Here is a 19,474-nt window from a genome sequence, read left to right on the forward strand (position 1 = left end):
CCTGGCGACTTGTCCAGGGTGTACCCCGCCTTTCGCCCGTAGTCAGCTGGGATAGGCTCCAGCTTGCCTGCGACCCTGTAGAAGGATAAAGCGGCTTAAGATAATGAGATGAGATGAGATGACTTGGATTTGGCCGTTACAGTGGCTGCTGATAAAATGTGTGCAATAATCACATACTTTTTGTCTTGTACATTCTTCTTCTTATATATACACATCATTCATTCTTATATGCTGCTTGTAATTCCCTCTAAAATGTCTGTGTAATGCGTCTGTTGTTCCAGTACCACAATATTTCCAGGCATTTCACTGTTTTTTTTGTTTTGTTTTTTTACACAGGTGCAAGTTTCACTGCATTACACATACGAGTTTACTGATAATTTATCTCTTACAAACACCATTGCATCATCAAATAATTTTAGCTGATTTTCACTATTTGGCCACTAATTTCAATGCTTTTATTATCATGTAAAAATCCAATAACCATACCATGACCCAATAAAACAAAAAGGAAACATTTTCCATTGCCAGTTTTCACATATGTGAGGCATTAAACCCTACTCTAAATGTACGGTACATTTAGAGTAGGGTTTAATGCCTCACATATGTGAAATAATATATTCGGGGATGCAGCTATCTTGTGGGCTCTATTACAATACCATAAACATGCCTGAATTTAGTGTATTTCACACTGTACATATATACGTAGAAGCAATGCTTCATAAAGCCACAGGGAACATTTTTCCATTTCCAGTTTTCACATATGTTAGGCCTTAGCCCCTACTCTAAATGTACCCAACTTTCCAAATTGCTAAGTTGTGGATCTTCTGAGCTGGACCCTCCCATGAAATAAGGCAAATTTGTTAATTTTCCAGCTGGGGCCAACTTTGGGCACCTAAATATCAGCCATATGCTATCCTAGAACTATAACCCCGATTCCAAAAAAGTTGGGACAAAGTCTCATCTCATTATCTCTAGCCGCTTTATCCTTCTACAGGGTTGCAGGCAAGCTGGAGCCTATCCCAGCTGACTACGGGCGAAAGGCGGGGTACACCCTGGACAAGTCGCCAGGTCATCACAGGGCTGACACATAGACACAGACAACCATTCACACTCACATTCACACCTACGGTCAATTTAGAGTCACCAGTTAACCTAACCTGCATGTCTTTGGACTGTGGGGGAAACTGGAGCACCCAGAGGAAACCCACGCGGACACGGGGAGAACATGCAAACTCCACACAGAAAGGCCTTCGTCGGCCATGGGGCTCGAACCCGGACCTTCTTGCTGTGAGGCGACAGCGCTAACCACTACACCACCGTGCCGCCCTTGGGACAAAGTATAAATTGTAAATAAAAACGGAATGCAATAATTTACAAATCTCAAAAACTGATACTGTATTCACAATAGAACACAGACAACATATCAAGTGTCAAAAGTGAGACATTTTGAAATTTCATGCCAAATATTGGCTCATTTGAAATTTCATGACAGCAACACATCTCAAAAACGTTGGGACAGGGGCAATAAGAGGCTGGAAAAGTTAAAAGGTACAAAAAAGGAACAGCTGGAGGACCAAATTGCAACTCATTAGGTCAACTGTCAATAGGTCATTAACATGACTGGGTATAAAAAGAGCATCTTGGAGTGGCAGCGGCTCTCAGAAGTAAAGATGGGAAGAGGATCACCAATCCCCCCAATTCTGCACCGACAAATAGTGGAGCAATATCAGAAAGGAGTTCGACAGTGTAAAATTGCAAAGAGTTTGAACATATCATCATCTACAGTGCATAATATCAAAAGATTCAGAGAATCTGGAAGAATCTCTGTGCGTAAGGGTCAAGGCCAGAAAACTATACTGGGTGCCCGTGATCTTCAGGCCCTTAGACGGCACTGCATCACATACAGGCATGCTTCTGTATTGGAAATCACAAAATGGGCTCAGGAATATTTCCAGAGAACATTATCTGTGAACACAATTCACCATGCCATCTGCTGTTGCCAGCTAAAACTCTATAGTTCAAAGAAGAAGCCGTATCTAAACATGATCCAGAAGCGCAGACGTGTTCTCTGGGCCAAGGCTCATTTAAAATGGACTGTGGCAAAGTGTTCTGTGGTCAGACGAATCAAAATTTGAAGTTCTTTATGGAAATCAGGGACGCCGTGTCATTTGGACTAAAGAGGAGAAGGACGACCCAAGTTGTTATCAGCGCTCAGTTCAGAAGCCTGCATCTCTGATGGTATGGGGTTGCATTAGGGCGTGTGGCATGGGCAGCTTACACATCTGGAAAGACACCATCAATGCTGAAAGGTACATCCAGGTTCTAGAGCAACATATGCTCCCATCCAGATGACATCTCTTTCAGGGAAGACCTTGCATTTTCCAACATGACAATGCCAAACCACATACTGCATCAATTACAGCATTATGGCTGCGTAGAAGAAGGGTCCGGGTACTGAACTGGCCAGCCTGCAGTCCAGATCTTTCACCCATAGAAAACATTTGGCACATCATAAAACGGAAGATACGACAAAAAAGACCTAAGACAGTTGAGCAACTAGAATCCTACATTAGAGAAGAATGGGTTAACATTCCTATCCCTAAACTTGAGCAACTTGTCTCTTCAGTCCCCAGACGTTTACAGACTGTTGTAAAGAGAAAAGGGGATGTCTCACAGTGGTAAACATGGCCTTGTCCCAACTTTTTTGAGATGTGTTATGAAATTTAAAAATCACCTAATTTTTCTCTTTAAATGATACATTTTCTCAGTTTAAACATTTGATATGTCATCTATGTTCTATTCTGAATAAAATATGGAATTTTGAAACTTCCACATCATTGCATTCTGTTTTTATTTACAATTTGTACTTTGTCCCAACTTTTTTGGAATCGGGGTTGTATATTAACATAGCCCTGGCCTGAAAAGTTTACTGAGACTTTGGTCACCAAGTGGCATGTCTGAGACTTGCTTAGTTTTCTAGAAAACAGCTCTTTAAAACTAGTAAAAAACACTTGCAAATTCGCATAATTGTGATTTTTTTTTTCATTTTAGAACTTTTATAGAAAGAAAGAAGTCAAAATGAAGAAAGCTTATTGGACATTTTTCAAAAGGTATGGGTGCCTGAGGGCCCAGGAAAAAAAAAATTGGGCTGTCTGCAATACCCAGAAGTGGGTATAAAAACCCCTCAAAAAGCCTCCAGAATGAAGAAAATTAATAAAAATTGACCCCCCACCCCGTTAAGTGGCTATATTTTAGTAACAGAAGCAAAACTGGGCAAAATATTTTGCCAGTGCTCTCCAAAGACATTAAGGGTGCAATCCTGATTTTTTTTTTTTTTAGCAAAATTGATGTAAGGTGTGAGGCTCTGGTTGAATTGACATGGAATGACCATTTTGGTTAAAGACAGGACACTATTTTCTTCATAGTCCTCATTAGGAAGTGGAAAGAAATGCAAGTACAATCCACAGTATTTCAGAATAAGCAGCAATGAGTTTTTCAGTATGTTAAGTGGAAGATGTTTAGCTATTCTTCTTCTGTCATCAGTAATAGTTTTGCTTGTGAGAAATGCAGATTAATTAGCACTCTAATGGAGAAGATCTGGACTTTACAGAGGACTAGCAATAACAAGTAATGCAGTGGGTTGACTTCACGTGTCTCAGAGGAAGCATAGGATAGACTTCACCCTCTCTGTTTGGTCGCTGTCATGTGATAGGGGAGACCTACCTGGTTGGTAGAACAGGCCAAAATTATTTATCTGGGGGAGTGCTCTGGATACAGTCTATTCCATTGTACAATAGGCTTTCATCCCAGAAACATTGTTAAGCTAAGAAATATGTCAGGAGATGATGCAGAAAACAACCTCTGTAACCTCTTAGACTATATTAACACCTTGCTGTCTGGTTGTTCCTGTAGGTGCAGGACTGAGTTCTTTGGCATACTCTTCTCCATACCACACCAAGAGCTCCTGTCCTGGGTTAATGGGTCTACAGCAACGATACAAAATTTTCCCTCGATACTGAAATGCCACAAGATTCTTTTCTTCATCATTACGGGCACAATTCACATATCTAAAAGAATGAGGCAACATGACAGAAAAGGTAAAGATCAGATCAGAGTTATAGATTTAGAGAAAACATGGCAGAGATATCAGTGACAGAAGGAAGATAAAGTTCTTCCAACAAACAAGGAGCTGTAAAATCAATCACTAAAAAGACCCAACAACTGGTGTACTCCTCACCTCATCCAATTCGCATGCATTTCTCTTTTGGCGTCCATATTTTCGTCACACTGCCTACTCCTGCATATCTGTAGAAAAATTACACATTTAAATTTTCTTCATTAAATCAATCTAAACCTTTAAATGAGGTATATAGGAATAAAAATGATGGCTCATGCCAATATTATATTAAGCATCATGCAGGCAGAATTCAAGGTTCTTTACTGTATATTTAGATTCACAAAACAGCCGACACGCTCTAATGTGAATTTAGTAACCTTAGGAAAATGCAAGTAAGGCTTTTCATCAGAATGTAGGTGAACTAAAGGTTTCCCCTGGAATGATTTAGGTCTTTGACACAGCAAAGCTGTGCTCTTGAATAAGACCACTCTGCTAAATACATGTCCCTTGTTTTTTGATTTCTAAACAGACTGCTACAAAAATGCACAACTTTAAAGTTTAATGAAACCCCAAAAATAAACTTTATACTGACAGATAATATCCATACAAGACATGTTCAAGTGTTCACTTGTTCATATTTATATCTGTATACTGTACATAGTTTTTATTTTAAAAGGAAAACAATGTCCTTGGGTGCTGACATTTTACTCTCTCCAAGGTTCAAATATTGCGCTCTGAGTACAAACTACATGAGACAATCTGAGATTGTGACATCACTTACATGCTACATGACTGACCAAGGCTGAGATCTAGTGGGATCTTATTTCTAAATTGTTGTAAACAACCCTGAAGATGCACAGTTGTCAAGTGTTTGGGTATAAAAATAAACCCAATTACTGAACCAGTAAGCACACACTTTCATATTTTCACTTTCCCTTTTTCCACATTTTTTTTAATCAGAGAAGGCCAAAGACTGGAAGTTCCCCCCCTTCCTGGGCAAAGACAGCAATCAGAGGCCACCTATAATTGGTTCTGCCTTAATATCAACAGATCTTCGATTAAGGTACGTAAACTGTCTACCACGACACACATTCAGCTTGTTTAGTGTGTTGAGTGCAGGATGTTTAGTCATTCTTCCTTTATCATTAGTAATAGCTTTATTTGTGATGTGTATATTAGTTAGCTCTCTGACAGAGAAGATTGCAGCTTTAGAGGTGTGCATCCAGACTCTAGAGGAGGTTAGTGAGAATGAGAACAGTGTAGTTTCTGTAGGGGGAAGTCTGGATGCCCTAGCTGGAGGAGTTAGTAATCCCCCAACTCCAGCTTTACAGCCCTCACAGCAGGGCGAATGTGTGACGATTCAGCGGCATAATGGCAGAGCCAAAGCTACTGCTGAGGCTCGCCCACAGGAGCACCGCTCTCCTCTGCTTCATGTCTCTCAAAGGTTTGCTCTCTGCCATGAAGCACCTGCTGAGAAACCTGAAAGAGCTCTGGTTATAGGAGACTCTACTTTACAGCGCATGAAATTAGCTAGGCCTTTAGGGGCACCAACAGCTTTAGTCAGGTGTATACTGGGAGCCAGGGTGCCGGACATAGCAGGTAATCTTAGGGTCCTAGGCAAGCACAGGTTTTCAAAGATAGTTATCCATATAGGAGCTAACGATATATGCCTTCGTCAGTCTGATGTTACGAAGAGCAACTTTTTGTAGAAGTGTTTAAATTAGTGAAGGTGATGTCCGATGCTGTAGTATGCTCTGGCCCCATCCCGATGTGGTGTGGTGATGCAGCTTACAGCAGGTTATGGTCACTGAACTGTTGGTTGTCCAGGTGGTGCTCTGAAAATAATGTGGGATTTATAGATAATTGGAGTAGTTTTGAGGGCAAGGCTGGCCTGTTAGGGCAGGACGGTATCCATCCCACTCGAGAAGGTGCTGCTCTCATTTCTTGCAGCATAGCTCATAATCTCAGAACAGGCCTAGTTAATTTGTGACAATCCATAGCCAAGGCCAGGGAGCAGATGAAAAGGCTAAACTGACTGTCTGCTAGCTGCACAGAGTCATCACTCAGGTTCCACTATATCAAGACTGTCTGTTCCCCGAGCTATACAAAAAAAGTAGAAACACTCAAGAGTTTGTTCTAATAATCTAATTAATATAAAATTAGTTCATACTGATTGTACAGCCAATGCCAGCACCTTTGATCTAAAGGTAGGACTCTTAAATATTAGATCTCTTACATCTAAAGCGCTAATTGTTAATGAACTTATTACTGAACAGGGTTTAATGTACTGTGTTTAACAGAAACGTAGATTAAACCAAATGAGTATGTAGCATTAAATGAAGCTCATCCTCCTGGATACAGTTATATACACCGGCCTTGTCTAACTGACAGAGGAGGCATCTGTTATGAATGACGAGATGTGGTGAGTTAGGATCCAAAAGCAGAAACACAAACCAGAATATCCAATAAAATAAAAAAAAATTTAATTGAAGTCCAAAAAAGTAAATGAACAAAATTAGCAAAATAGTCCAGACAAAAACAAGGTAGGCAAAGACAAAACGCTGGTATGAAATAAACATGAAAAATAGTCCTGACAAAAACTGGAGACAAAAAACATGGCACAAAAAACATGAAAAGACAAAATGTGAATGCAAAAAAACTGTGGCAAAGACTAGGCAAAACAGACAGCAAAAAACCATGAAGCTATAATGGCACAGAGACTATGTGAAAAACAGACAAGATGTTCTGGCAAAGTCCCCTTCTGAGAAGGTCTATTTATACACAGCAGAGGAGACCAGGAAGTAAATGCCGGCAAGATGGAAGTCCCGTCCCGGATCCAGATTGCGCTGAGCTGGGAGATGATAAATCTCTGGAGTGGAAGTCTGGGGCAGATCATAACAGTACCCCCCTTCAACGAGCGCCTCCAGACGCTTTAGGAAGAGCGTCAGGGTGTTGCCAGTGGAACTCCGTGATAAGTGCGCCGTGGCGATGTAGCTTACAGCAGGTTATGGTCGCTGAACTGCTGGCTGTCCAGGTGGTGCTCTGAAAACAGTGTGGGCTTTATAGATAATTGGGCTAATTTTGAGGGCACTGCTGGCCTGTTAGGGCGGGACGGTATCCATCCCACTCGGGAAGGTGCTGCTCTCATTTCCTGCAGCATAGGTCATAGTCTCAGAACAGGCCTAGTTAATTTCTGACAATCCAGAGCCAAGGCCAGGGAGCAGACGAACAGGCTAAACCGACTGTCTGCTAGCTGCACAGAGTCGTCACTCAGGGCCCACTACATCGAGACTGTGTCTGTTCCCCGAGCTCAACAAAAAGGTAGAAATTTTCAGAGAGTTTGTTCCAGTAACCTAATCAATATAAAATTAGATCATACTGACTGTACAGCTGCTGCCAGCACCTTTGATCTAAAGGTGGGGCTATTAAATATTAGATCTCTTACATCTAAAGCGCTAATGGTTAATGAACTCATTACTGATCAGGAGTTTAATGTACTGTGTTTAATAGAAACACGGATTAAGCCAAATGAATATATAGCATTAAATGAAGCGAGTCCTCCTGGATACAGTTATATACACCAGCCTCGTCTAACTGGCAGAGGAGGAGGCGTCGCGGTTATTTATAACGATTATCTAGGTGTAACACAAAAACCTGGTTATAAATTTAATACATTTGAAGTTCTTCATACTCATATAACGTATGTAGCCTCGAAAAATATGTCTACCCAGTTAATTCCATTGCTTATTATTTACAGGCCCCCGGGGCCATATTCTGAGTTTCTTTCTGAATTCGCAGATTTTATCTCAGATCTGGTTATTTCCTTAGACAAAGCTTTAGTTGTCGGAGATTTTAATATTCACTTCGATAACCCAGAAGACCCTTTAAAAACAGCGTTTGTGTCCATCTTAGATTCAGTCGGGATTAAGCAGAATGTCATAGGACCGACCCATAATGGTGGTCACACCCTTGATCTAATACTAACATTCAGATTAAACATAGATAATATAGTCATACTTCCACAGTCTGAAGTTATCTCAGATCATTGTCTCATCTCATTCAAGATATGTCTGAGTAATAATATATGCACCTCACCACGCTACTGTATTAAACGTACTTTCACGTCAACTACTGCACAGAGCTTTATAAATGATCTCCCAGAGCTGTCAACTTTGATTGGGTCACTGTCAGCCCCTGCAGAACTTGATCAGGCAACTGAATGCTTAGAGTCAACATTCCGCCATACTTTAGATAATGTAGCTCCTCTAAAAAGGAAAATGGTCAGAGACAAAAAATTAGCACCCTGGTATGATGATGACACTCGCACATTAAAACAGACCACTCGAAAATTGGAACGTAAATGGCGTCAAACAAAATTGGTAGTGTTCAAATTAGCTTGGAAGGAGAGCTTCCTGAAGTATAGAAAAGCTCTTAGTGCTGCGAGATCAACATATTTCTCCTCCCTAATAGAAGATAACAAAAATAATCCTAGATTCCTATTTAATACTGTAGCAAAATTAACCAGGAATAAGTCCACTATCAACACATGCACACCTGCAGTATGTAGTAGCAACGACTTCATGAATTTTTTTAATGACAAAATTGAGAATATCCGACAAAAAATTCAAACTACTAATTTAAGGTTGGACAATGAAAGTGACCTTGTAGTTAACAATATAACTGTATCAGATCATCAGTTAGAATGTTTTACTCCCCTAAAAGAAACTGAATTACTTTCATTAATCTCTACATCAAAAGCCTCAACTTGCGTACTAGATCCCTTACCAACACATCTATTCAAACAGATAATGCCTGGAGTAATTGAACCGCTTCTAAAAAGAATAAATTCTTCTCTTATGATTGGCTATGTACCCAAATCCTTTAAACTAGCAGTTATCAAACCCCTGATTAAAAAACCTGACCTTGATCCCTGTCAGCTGTCCAATTATCGGCCAATATCAAACCTCCCCTTTATCTCCAAAATCCTTGAAAAAGCTGTGGCACAGCAGTTATGCTCATATTTACATAGGAATAACATCCATGAAATGTATCAGTCAGGATTTAGACCTCATCATAGCACAGAGACAGCACTGGTTAAAGTAGTAAACGACCTACTGTTGGCGTCTGATCAGGGCTGTGTCTCGCTACTTGTGTTGCTTGACCTTAGTGCAGCATTTGATACCATTGATCATTCCATTCTTCTGGATAGACTAGAAAATGTTGTGGGAGTTAAGGGAATGGCCCTCTCCTGGCTCAGGTCTTATCTAACTGATCGTTATCAGTATGTTGATATAAATGGTGATATTTCTAGATGTACCGAGGTAAAGTTTGGTGTTCCACAAGGTTCTGTCTTGGGTCCACTGCTTTTTTCTCTATATATGTTACCTCTGGGCGATATTATTCGTAAACATTGTATTAGTTTCCACTGTTATGCTGATGACACACAGTTGTATGTCTCTGCAAAACCTGATGAGAGACACCAGCTTAATAGAATTGAGGAATGTGTTAAGGACATTAGACACTGGATGCTTATTAATTTCCTTCTGCTTAACTCTGACAAGACTGAAGTACTTGTGCTAGGACCACATACAGCTAGAAGTAAGTTTTCTGATTACACAGTGACTCTGGATGGCCTTTCTGTTTCTTCACGTGCAGCAGTAAAAGACCTCGGAGTGATTATTGACCCCAGTCTTTCATTCGAAACTCACATTGATAACACCACCGGGATAGCTTTCTTTCATCTCAGAAATATTGCAAAGATAAGAAATTTTATGTCATTGCATGATGCAGAAAAACTAGTCCATGCTTTCGTTACCTCCAGGTTGGATTATTGTAATGCCTTACTGTCTGGATGTTCCAATAAGTGCATAAACAAGCTCCAGTTAGTTCAAAATGCAGCAGCAAGAGTCCTTACTAGAACTAGAAAATATGACCACATCACGCCTGTCTTATCCACACTGCATTGGCTCCCAATCAAATTTCGTATTGATTATAAAATACTACTATTGACCTTTTAAAGCACTAAATGGTCTCGCACCACAGTACCTGAGTGAACTTCTGCTCCTCTATGACCCGCCACGCCTACTTAGATCAAAAGGTGCAGGCTATCTGCTGGTACCTCGTATAGTGAAGGCTACATCAGGGGGCAGAGCCTTTTCTTACAAAGCCCCACAGTTATGGAACAGCCTTCCAAGTAATGTTCGGGAATCAGACACAGTCTCAGCATTTAAGTCTAGGCTGAAAACATATCTGTTTAGTCAAGCCTTTTGTTAATGGTGTTTATGAGGTAAAGGAGTAGATCTGGAGGGTCCTCAGACATCGAGTGTTTTGGTAAACTGGGATGTATGGATGCTGTCAGTCCCCACTCACTTGCTCACTCGAGTTTGTTGACGGTGTAGTGGCTGGCTGCTTTATGTCCCGGGGCTCCCTCATGCCTGTGTTACCTTCTGGCTCTCTCCTTTTAGTTATGCTGTCATAGTTAGTTGCCGGAGTCCCTGCTTGTACTCGGTGCAATATGTATACTGCTCCTACTTATTCAGGTGACATTGGGCATACCTAACAACCTGTGTTTTCTTTTATCTCACCCCCACCCCAAATCTGTCCCTCTGAGTTACATGGAGTCAACAGGAAATCTTTTGGTGGAGAGGGTGGAGACCTCGACTGGCTATCGTAGCCTGCAGGGAATCGGCCGTCAGACATTCTGTCGCATGTCCCAGACCCGGTGAAATGTAACTGAATTGTCTTGGCCAGCCCTAAGGGTCCCATCTGCATCCCATCATTGCTGAGGAGTGTGCTCCCATCACCCAATCAAGCATCCAGCCAGAGCAGGTCATGATATTTTTTACCATATTAACATGCCATTGTTGTGTGTTATGCCTGATGTAAAGACTCTCGTCTCTGCGAGCCTACCACACAGATTTAATACTTGTCATTTTTAGGGCATACCTAACAACCTGTGTTTTCTTTCTCTCTCTCTTTCTCCCCCCCCACTCTGTCCCTCTGAGTTACATGTTGATCCTGGGATTGAGATGCTGGCCTCTTCTGCCCCTCGGACCTGCTTGATCCATCCTGGTGCCCTGTGTCTGGTCGGAGTTTTATCGCACCGCTCCTGTGAAGGACGGCCCCATGAGGACAGTTGAGGGTTATACCTGTTAAAACTGTTAATATTATAGTCAGGCTGTCTGTTGTTGCCCAAATGAGGATGGGTTCCCTTTTGAGTCTGGTTCCTCTCGAGGTTTCTTCCTCATGTCGTCTGAGGGAGTTTTTCCTTGCCACCGTCGCCACAGGCTTGCTCATTGGGGATAGATTAGGAATAAAATTAGCTCATGTTTTAAGTCGTTCAAATTCTGTAAAGCTGCTTTGCGACAATGTTTATTGTTAAAAGCGCTATACAAATAAACTTGATTTGATTTGAAGTGTTGGGTCCAGTATGAGCCTGGCGGGGACCCAACTTCTCTCCTTGGGACCGTAACCCTCCCAGTCCACCAGGTACTGGAGACTTCTGCCTCGCCGCCGCACCTTCAGCAGTTTCTTGACCGTGTAGGCCTTGCCGCCATCGATGAGCCTCAGAGGAGGAGGGGGTTTGGAGGGTGGGAGCAAAGGACTGGAAACCAGAGGTTTAAGCTATGATACATGAAAGGTAGGGTGAACATGTCGCATAGTGAGTGGTAATGCCAGTCTAACGGAACATGGGTTGATTACCTTCTTGATGAAGAAGGGTCCAAGGAACCTGGGTGCCAGCTTGCGAAAGATGGCCCTAAGTGGCAGATGGCGTCTTTTAATCGGGTTTGATAACTGCTAGTTTAATGGATTTGGGTGCATAGTCAATTCTAAGGGAAGAATTTATTATTTTTAGAAGCAGTTCAGTTGCATCTGGTATTATCTGTTTGAAGTGCCATGTTGAAGATTTTGATGTGGAAATTAATGAAGTTAGTTCAATTTCTCTAAGGGGAGTAAAACATTATAATTGCTGATCTGATACAGTTGTATTGTTAACTACAGGGTTACTTAAATTGTCTGACCTTAAATTAGTAGTATTAATTTTTTGCTGGATATTTTTCAATTTTGTCATTGAAAAAAATCATGAAGTCGTTGCTACTACATATTTTAGGTGTGCATGTGTCTATGGTAGTCTTTTTCCTAGTTAATTTTGCTACAGTAATAAGAATCTAGGATTATTTTTATCATCCTCTATTAGGGTGGAGAGATGCATTGATCGAGCAGCACTAAGATTTTCTATAATTCAAGAGACTCTCCTTCCATGCTAACTGGAATACTACCAATTTTGCTGGATGCCATTTACGTTCTAATTTTCAAGTGGTCTGTTTTAAGGTGCGTGTGTGTAAAATTGTTACACCAGGGTGCTAGTTTTTTTTCCTCTAATTAGTTTTCTTTTAAGTGGAGCTACATTATCTAAAGTATAGCGGAACATTGACTCTAAGCAATCGGTTGCCTGATCAAGTTCTCTGGGGTCTGACGGTGATTCAAACAAAGTTGATAACTCTGGGAGACCATTTATAAAACCTTGTGCAGTAGTGGATGTAAATGTATGTTTGACATAGTAGTGTGGCAAGGTGCATATATTATTGATCAGACATATTTTGCACAAAATGAGAGAATGATCTGAGGTGGCTTCAGACTGTGGAAGTGTGACTATATTTTCTATATTTAAACCGAATTTTAGTATTAGGTTGAGAGTGTGGCCACCATTATGGGTAGGACCTATGACATTCTGATTAACCCCTACTGAATCTAGAATGGACACAAATGCTGTTTTCAGAGGGTCCTCTGAGTTATCAAAGTAAATCTTAAAGTCTTCAACAACTAAGGCTATGTCTAAGGAAATAACCAGGTCTGAGATGAAATCTACAAATTCAGAAAGAAATTCAGAATATGGCTCCGGGGACCTGTAAAAAATAAATAACGGAATTGACTGGGTAGACTTATTTTTTTGTGGCTACATGTGTTAGTATGAAGAACTTCAAACGTATTGAATTTATGTCCAGGCTTTTGTGTTACACCAAGATAATCATTACAACTAACTCTGATGCTGTCATGATCCGCCCCGGACTTCCACTCCGGAGATTTATTATCTCCCAGCTCAGTGCAATCCGGATCCGGGAAAGGACTTCCATTTTGCCGGCATTCACTTCCTGGTCTGCTCTGCTGTGTATAAATAGGCCATTCTCAGAAGAGGACTTTGCCAGAACGTCTTGTCTGTTTTTCATGTTGTCTCTGTGCCATTATTGCTTCCTGGATTTTTACTGTCTGTTTTGCCTAGTCTTTGCCACAGTTTTTTGCACTCACGTTTTGTCTTTTCTTCATGTTTTTTTGTGCCATGTTTTTTGTCAGGACTATTTTTCATGTTTTTTTCATACCAGCGTTTTGTCTTTGCCTACCTTGTTTTTGCCTGGACTATTTTGCTAATTTTGTTCATTTACTTTTTTGGACTTCAATTAAATTTTATTGGATTTTTTTGGTTTGTGTTTCTGGTTTTGGATCCTAACTCACCACATCTTGTCATTCATAACCGTACGTTCTGGCCAACATGGATCCAGCGGAACTAAACCATCTGAGAACGGCTATGCAATAGCAAGGAGCCCTCCTCGGGACCCACCAACAGGAACTCCGACAGATCACCCAGAACCTGGCCACCCTGTCCGATTCACTCAACCTCCTAGCCACACAACTCCAGCACTCCCAAGCCGTGCCTACCCCTGCCCAGCCGTCTCCTTCACCTCCTGCCACCGCCACTCTCCACGAACCAAGACTCCCTTCGCCTCAACCCTACAGTGGAGAACCAGGTACCTGCAGATCTTTTTTTTGTCAGTGTTCGCTGATCTTGGAGCTTCAACCTCTGGTTTTCCCCACAGAACACTCCTGGGTAGCCTATACCATCACGCTCCTCACCGGCAAGGCCAGGGAATGGGGGACGGCGGTCTGGGACGCCAGCGCACCCTGTTGTTCCAGCTTCAAGGAATTCTCTGAGGAAATGAGGTGAACATTTGACCGCACTCTGTCTGGCCGGGAGGCAGCAAGAGAGCTCATGGAGCTGCGGCAGGGGTCCCAATCGACCTTGGATTATGCAATCGAGTTCCGGACGTTGACAGCGTCATGCAGTTGGAACGAGAGTGCCTTGGTCGACGCGTTCCTACATGGCTTATCTGATGCTATCAAGGATGAACCTGTCTCAAGGGAACTGCTGTCAGACCTCTCCAACCTGATGGACCTTGCCAATTACATTGATGCGCGGGTTCAACAACGGAGGAGAGAGAGGAGCCACCTCAACCCCTCTCCACCACCCGCCTCGTCCGTTGAACCCATGCAGGTAGATTGGGTATGGGTGTCAGCGGAGGAACGACTGTGCCGACGGAACACGGGGGCTTGCTTCTACTGTGGTCAGCAGGGACACATCTGCCGAGCCTGCCCGCTAAAAGGACGAGCCCACCAGTAAATCAAGGGGCCCTGGTGGGCAATGCTCTGAACCAGTCCCCTGCCAACCGACTGTTGCTCCCCGTTATCATCACTCTCAACAACCGGCATCACCATCTTCAGACGCTCGTCGACTTTCCTTCCACTGCCCAAGCTCCCCTCAGCCAAAGAGACTGCAGAACTACTCATCCACCACACCTACCAACATAGTTTCTGACCGGAGTCCTCAGTTCACTGCACAGTTCTGGAGAGCCTTCTGCAAACTCATCGGGGCCACCTGTAGTCTCTCCTCAGGCTTTCCACCCACAGACCAACGGCCAGGCAGAAGGGGCTAACCAGGCTTTGGAGGTTGCACTCAGGTCCATGGCGTCCAGGGATACCAGTTCTTGGAGCAAGTACCTACCTTGGATCGAATACGCACATAACACTCTCCCTTCCTCTGCCACAGGTCTCTCTCCGTTCCAGTGCTCACTAGGGTAACAACCACCACTGTTCCCCAGCCAGGAGGAGGAGGAGGTCACCGTACCATCAGCCCAGGCCTTTATACACCACTGCAGGAGGACATGGGCATTGGCCCGGAGAAGACTCATTCGCTCCACACTCGCATCCAAGAAGCAGGCCGACAAACGTTGCTCCAAGGCACCCACCTACCGAGTGGGTCAACGAGTTATGCTCTCCATGCGTTTGGCTGCGTGTTTGCTATGGGGCTAATGTGAGCTGATTAGCTGAGGCTATGTTCTGCTTGGTATGAATGGAAAGAGTAGCTTCTCTAATTTCATCCGACACTGAACATGTTGCGCTGGAGCGAACAGATTATGTGTACTGTTGTTTCATTTCGACTATCCCTTATATTTATGACTTATTTAACAAAAATATTAAAATTATTACTAAAGATTGTTTGACAAAATATACTTAGTGCTATTTTCATGGCACAGAAGTCTCATCTTATAGAAATACCTTATCTCATATCATCTGTAGCCACTTTATCCTGTTCTACAGGGACACAGGCAAGCTGGAGCCTATCCCAGCTGACTACAGGCGAAAGGCGGGGTACACCCTGGACAAGTCACCAGGTCATCACAGGGCTGACACATAGACACAGACAACCATTCACACTCACACCTACGGTTAATTTAGAGTCACCAGTTAACCTAACCTGCATGTCTTTGGACTGTGGGGGAAACCGGAGCACCCGGAGGAAACCCACGCAGACATGGGGAGAACATGCAAACTCCGCACAGAAAGGCCCTCGCCGGCCACGGGGCTCGAACCCGGACCTTCTTGCTGTGAGGCGACAGCGCTAACCACTACAACACCGTGCCACCTTATAGAAATATTGGGGGGGGGAGAAAAAAAACAGCATTTAAAAAAAAAAAAAAAAACTTTTTACCGGAAGTCAACTACAGTTGCGTTCTACTGGACCCAGTATCGGGTTCATCAGTTTTAAGAGATTAATTTGTGTCCAATCATGTATCTCATGCTTTAACTCTGTATGCATTATTTATGTGCTTACTTTTATAGTGGAGCTCGCTGCATGCAAAGCGAAGAGCCAAGAGAATATGGTAATGCAACCATATGACATTCATACGAAGGACATGCGTACCACTGGAGACCCAATCGTAAGTGCAAGGCAACATCTCTCAAACACTTGACCACTGAACAACGAAATTTGTATTTTTATTTACATAAGATAAATGGGTTTTTATCCAGCACTTCTTTTTAATTTGCTTCATAAAAAATAATGTGGGATTATTTACACAAACATTTTACATTCATTGGGAGCTCAGCTTTTAGGCAGTGCCAAAATATGATAGTCATGTGAAGGGAGAAGTCATTTTGTAGAACTCTTAGGTATCCTCTGATATTTGTAGAAGTGACCACCTGGGTTTGTGATGTGACTTCATGAATAATTATATTAATTTATACAATAAAGAAATATTTTCTTGAGCATTAGTCAGGTGTAGGGAGGATGATTTTCCATTTCAGGAAACTGCCAATTCCGTTTTGTGATTTTGCCAATTCCTTTTTTTTTTTTTCCATTTTCTGTAATGAGAGATGGGAGAAGTTTCCATGTACCACAGATGCCAACATGCATGATTTGGGCGTAGCAGCTACAGATCTGAAGCACAATAACGGTGCTACACGTAAACCTGAAAATAATGCGTTTTTCAACCGGATTTGCCTGTGCATCGAACGACTCAATATATTTCAGCATTCTGACTGTTTCACATGTCATAGTTTACACTGATTTGGATAATTTCAGGAATTTCCATATCCTTATGTTAGCTGTGCTGTGACTGGCCGAGAGGTGACCTGATTTTATGCTCTCGGCCAATCACAGCGCGTGTTAAATGCAGCGCTCAGAAATGCGCAGTAGTGATGCATAGTAGTTTTCCTGGAAGCAAATTGTTTTCATCGGTCGTGTTCCAGAACTGAAACTTTGAATTTCTCTCACAAACTAGAGTCAGGTGTGAAGTGAAGACAGACCATGGATTGTGAATGGTGGCGTCTCCGCCTAAAAAGAGGAGGATATGTGAACAGCAATTTGTAGTTGAATACATGGCCAAGTGGCTGCGTATGGTACAGTTGAAACTGGACAATCACCATGCCTACTGTACTCTGTGTAGGTGCGATTTCAGCGTGCGACATGGGGGGAGGAGCGATGTGTACCGCCACATGAAAACCACCAAACAATTCCTACAAATCAGCTGTCAAGACAACAAAACATTAAGTCCAGACTGGTGCACAGTTCAGCCAATAAATACAGTATTAATTTTGTTGTCGGGCACTGGTATTGACTTAAGTCCATTATTAGACTGGTGCACAGTTCAGGAAGTAAATAGTGTTAATTTTGTTGTTACTGAAAGGCTATATGTAAATCTTTTGTCTTTTACTCCGGCTTTTGTTACTGATCATGATGAAACTACTGAAAACACTGTATTACAGTACAAGCTCCGTTACCTGAACCCCTTTAATCTGAACATCCTCTTAGTGAGCCAGACTTTCCCCCCCCCAGAGAGTTTGGATAATTGAGCTTATCCAAGTCTAAGTCCCTTCCCATGCCATGTGGCGTATAGGGAGGTGCCGATCTCTGTTTCCGTAGCCCTCAGCCTCTCGCCTATTACATAGCTAGGGTTACAGTGGGGGGGGGCTGGTCCTCTCGTAGCTGCGAGAGTTTGATTCCCCACTCGCATCTGTATTGCAGCGTGCCTTGTCAGAAGGCAGTAGGTACCATTTTTATGATGGTCTTTGGTATGACCTGACCATGAGTAGAACTCACGATCTCCCAATCGAGAGGCGGACACGATAACCACTGGGCCAACTCGCGGTGTTAATTGAACTTGTACTGTCCAGCAAACCCTGCATTTATTTTCCTCAAAAAGTAGCTTAAAATGGCCTAGATTGCATCTCTGAGCTTCCCTGAAATTTGCTTTCTGGAGGTCTCGGTGGCCCCCAGACCCCCGGCCTAATAGGAAGCCTTGCAACCTTGCTGCACTCAGAGATGCTACTCTTTCATTTGTCAATGTTGGCATCTCTGTTATACTGACAATACAGTTTTGGAGTTCTGAAATCCATAAAAACAAAACTTGAACAATACATTTTTATTAAATTTCTTCATAATTATAGACTTTCAGGTTCAAATTGGGAGAATGAGAGAAAGAAGCTGAAGGAATGCATGGCATCACCTCCATTGAAATACATCAAAATGAAATAAGACATCATGTCAGGCTCAACATTTACTTTTTAATCCACTTGTCCAGTCGGACAAGCAGTACGATTTTTCACTTCTCCTGACCACAACCTTTTTTATTACTATGTATCTAATATATAAATGAAAGGAACCTGGTTAACAAAGTTTACAAAAAAGCTGATGTAGTTATGATAATCATTATGCGCTAATGATTTATAGTTTTTCAATAAAACTCAAACTTTAACTGTAACAATAAACAAAAACTATCCAATGCCCCATTATTTATTTTTTTTGTGTGTGGTTATAATCCATTACCTGATATGTAATTTTAAGTGTTAGACTCATCCAAATTCAAAACTTCTGGAGGAAATAAAGTTAAATCTTTAATCAAGTAAAACCTGAAATATAAATTAATTTAAAGAAATGAAACCGAAAGAAAACAAGTTGGACATGATAAGAGTGACAATCACGTTGTGAAAGAAAACAAACTGAGTGAGTTCGGCACAGTCATAAAATTCCCGCGATTTGTGACCGTTAATGTGTCCCACACAAAAGAAAAATACAATGAATGTCTGAATGAAATGAAGATTCACCACAGATATTTATTTTATTAATGTCTTTAATCACCATTTCTTCAATTTCATTGAATTCACGGTCTAATAATCTATAATTAGATATTACGACGTGATTATTTTTCTCACACACACACTGTACTCGGCTGCCCCAGAATTTCGTAAACAATAACACGGCTAGATTGAGGTGAGTGAAGTACTTTTGTTGGAACTTTACTGATGTAACTCTTGAATAATTATTATAAAAAATGGGGATTTTCAACAAGTATTCAACTTGCCCGGTTGGACAGGCAGATGCAGATTTAACACCACTGTACAGTGGTGCTTGAAAGTTTGTGAACCCTTTAGAATTTTCTATATTTCTGCATAAATATGACCTAAAACATCACCAGATTTTCACACAAGTCCTAAAAGTAGATAAAGAGAACCCAGTTAAACAAATGAGACAAAAATATTATACTTGGCCATTTATTTATTGAGGAAAATGATCCAATATTACATATCTGTGAGTGGCAAAAGTATGTGAACCTCTAGGATTAGCAGTTAATTTGAAGGTGAAATTAGAGTCAGGTGTTTTCAATGGGATGACAATGAGGTGTGAGTGGGCACCCTGTTTTATTTAAAGAACAGGGATCTATCAAAGTCTGATCTTCACAACACATG

At 41.8% G+C, this 19,474-nt stretch overlaps 1 protein-coding gene across 5 annotated transcripts in view; it reads right to left on the reverse strand.

The window, feature by feature from the left end:
* Positions 1–19,474, reverse strand: part of LOC132881595 (histone-lysine N-methyltransferase PRDM9-like) — a 74,097-nt gene that overhangs the window by 11,510 nt on the left and 43,113 nt on the right. For all 5 annotated transcript variants that reach the window (XM_060914250.1, XM_060914249.1, XM_060914245.1 and 2 more), the window contains exons 6-7: positions 4,238–4,305; positions 3,889–4,067 (exon numbers count right to left, since the gene is read on the reverse strand). In XM_060914250.1, the coding sequence (XP_060770233.1) occupies positions 3,889–4,067; positions 4,238–4,305 (247 nt within the window). The remainder of the gene's footprint in view (positions 1–3,888; positions 4,068–4,237; positions 4,306–19,474) is intronic.

This window comes from Neoarius graeffei, chromosome 2 (genome assembly GCF_027579695.1).
Source record: "Neoarius graeffei isolate fNeoGra1 chromosome 2, fNeoGra1.pri, whole genome shotgun sequence".
Lineage (NCBI taxonomy): Eukaryota > Metazoa > Chordata > Actinopteri > Siluriformes > Ariidae > Neoarius > Neoarius graeffei.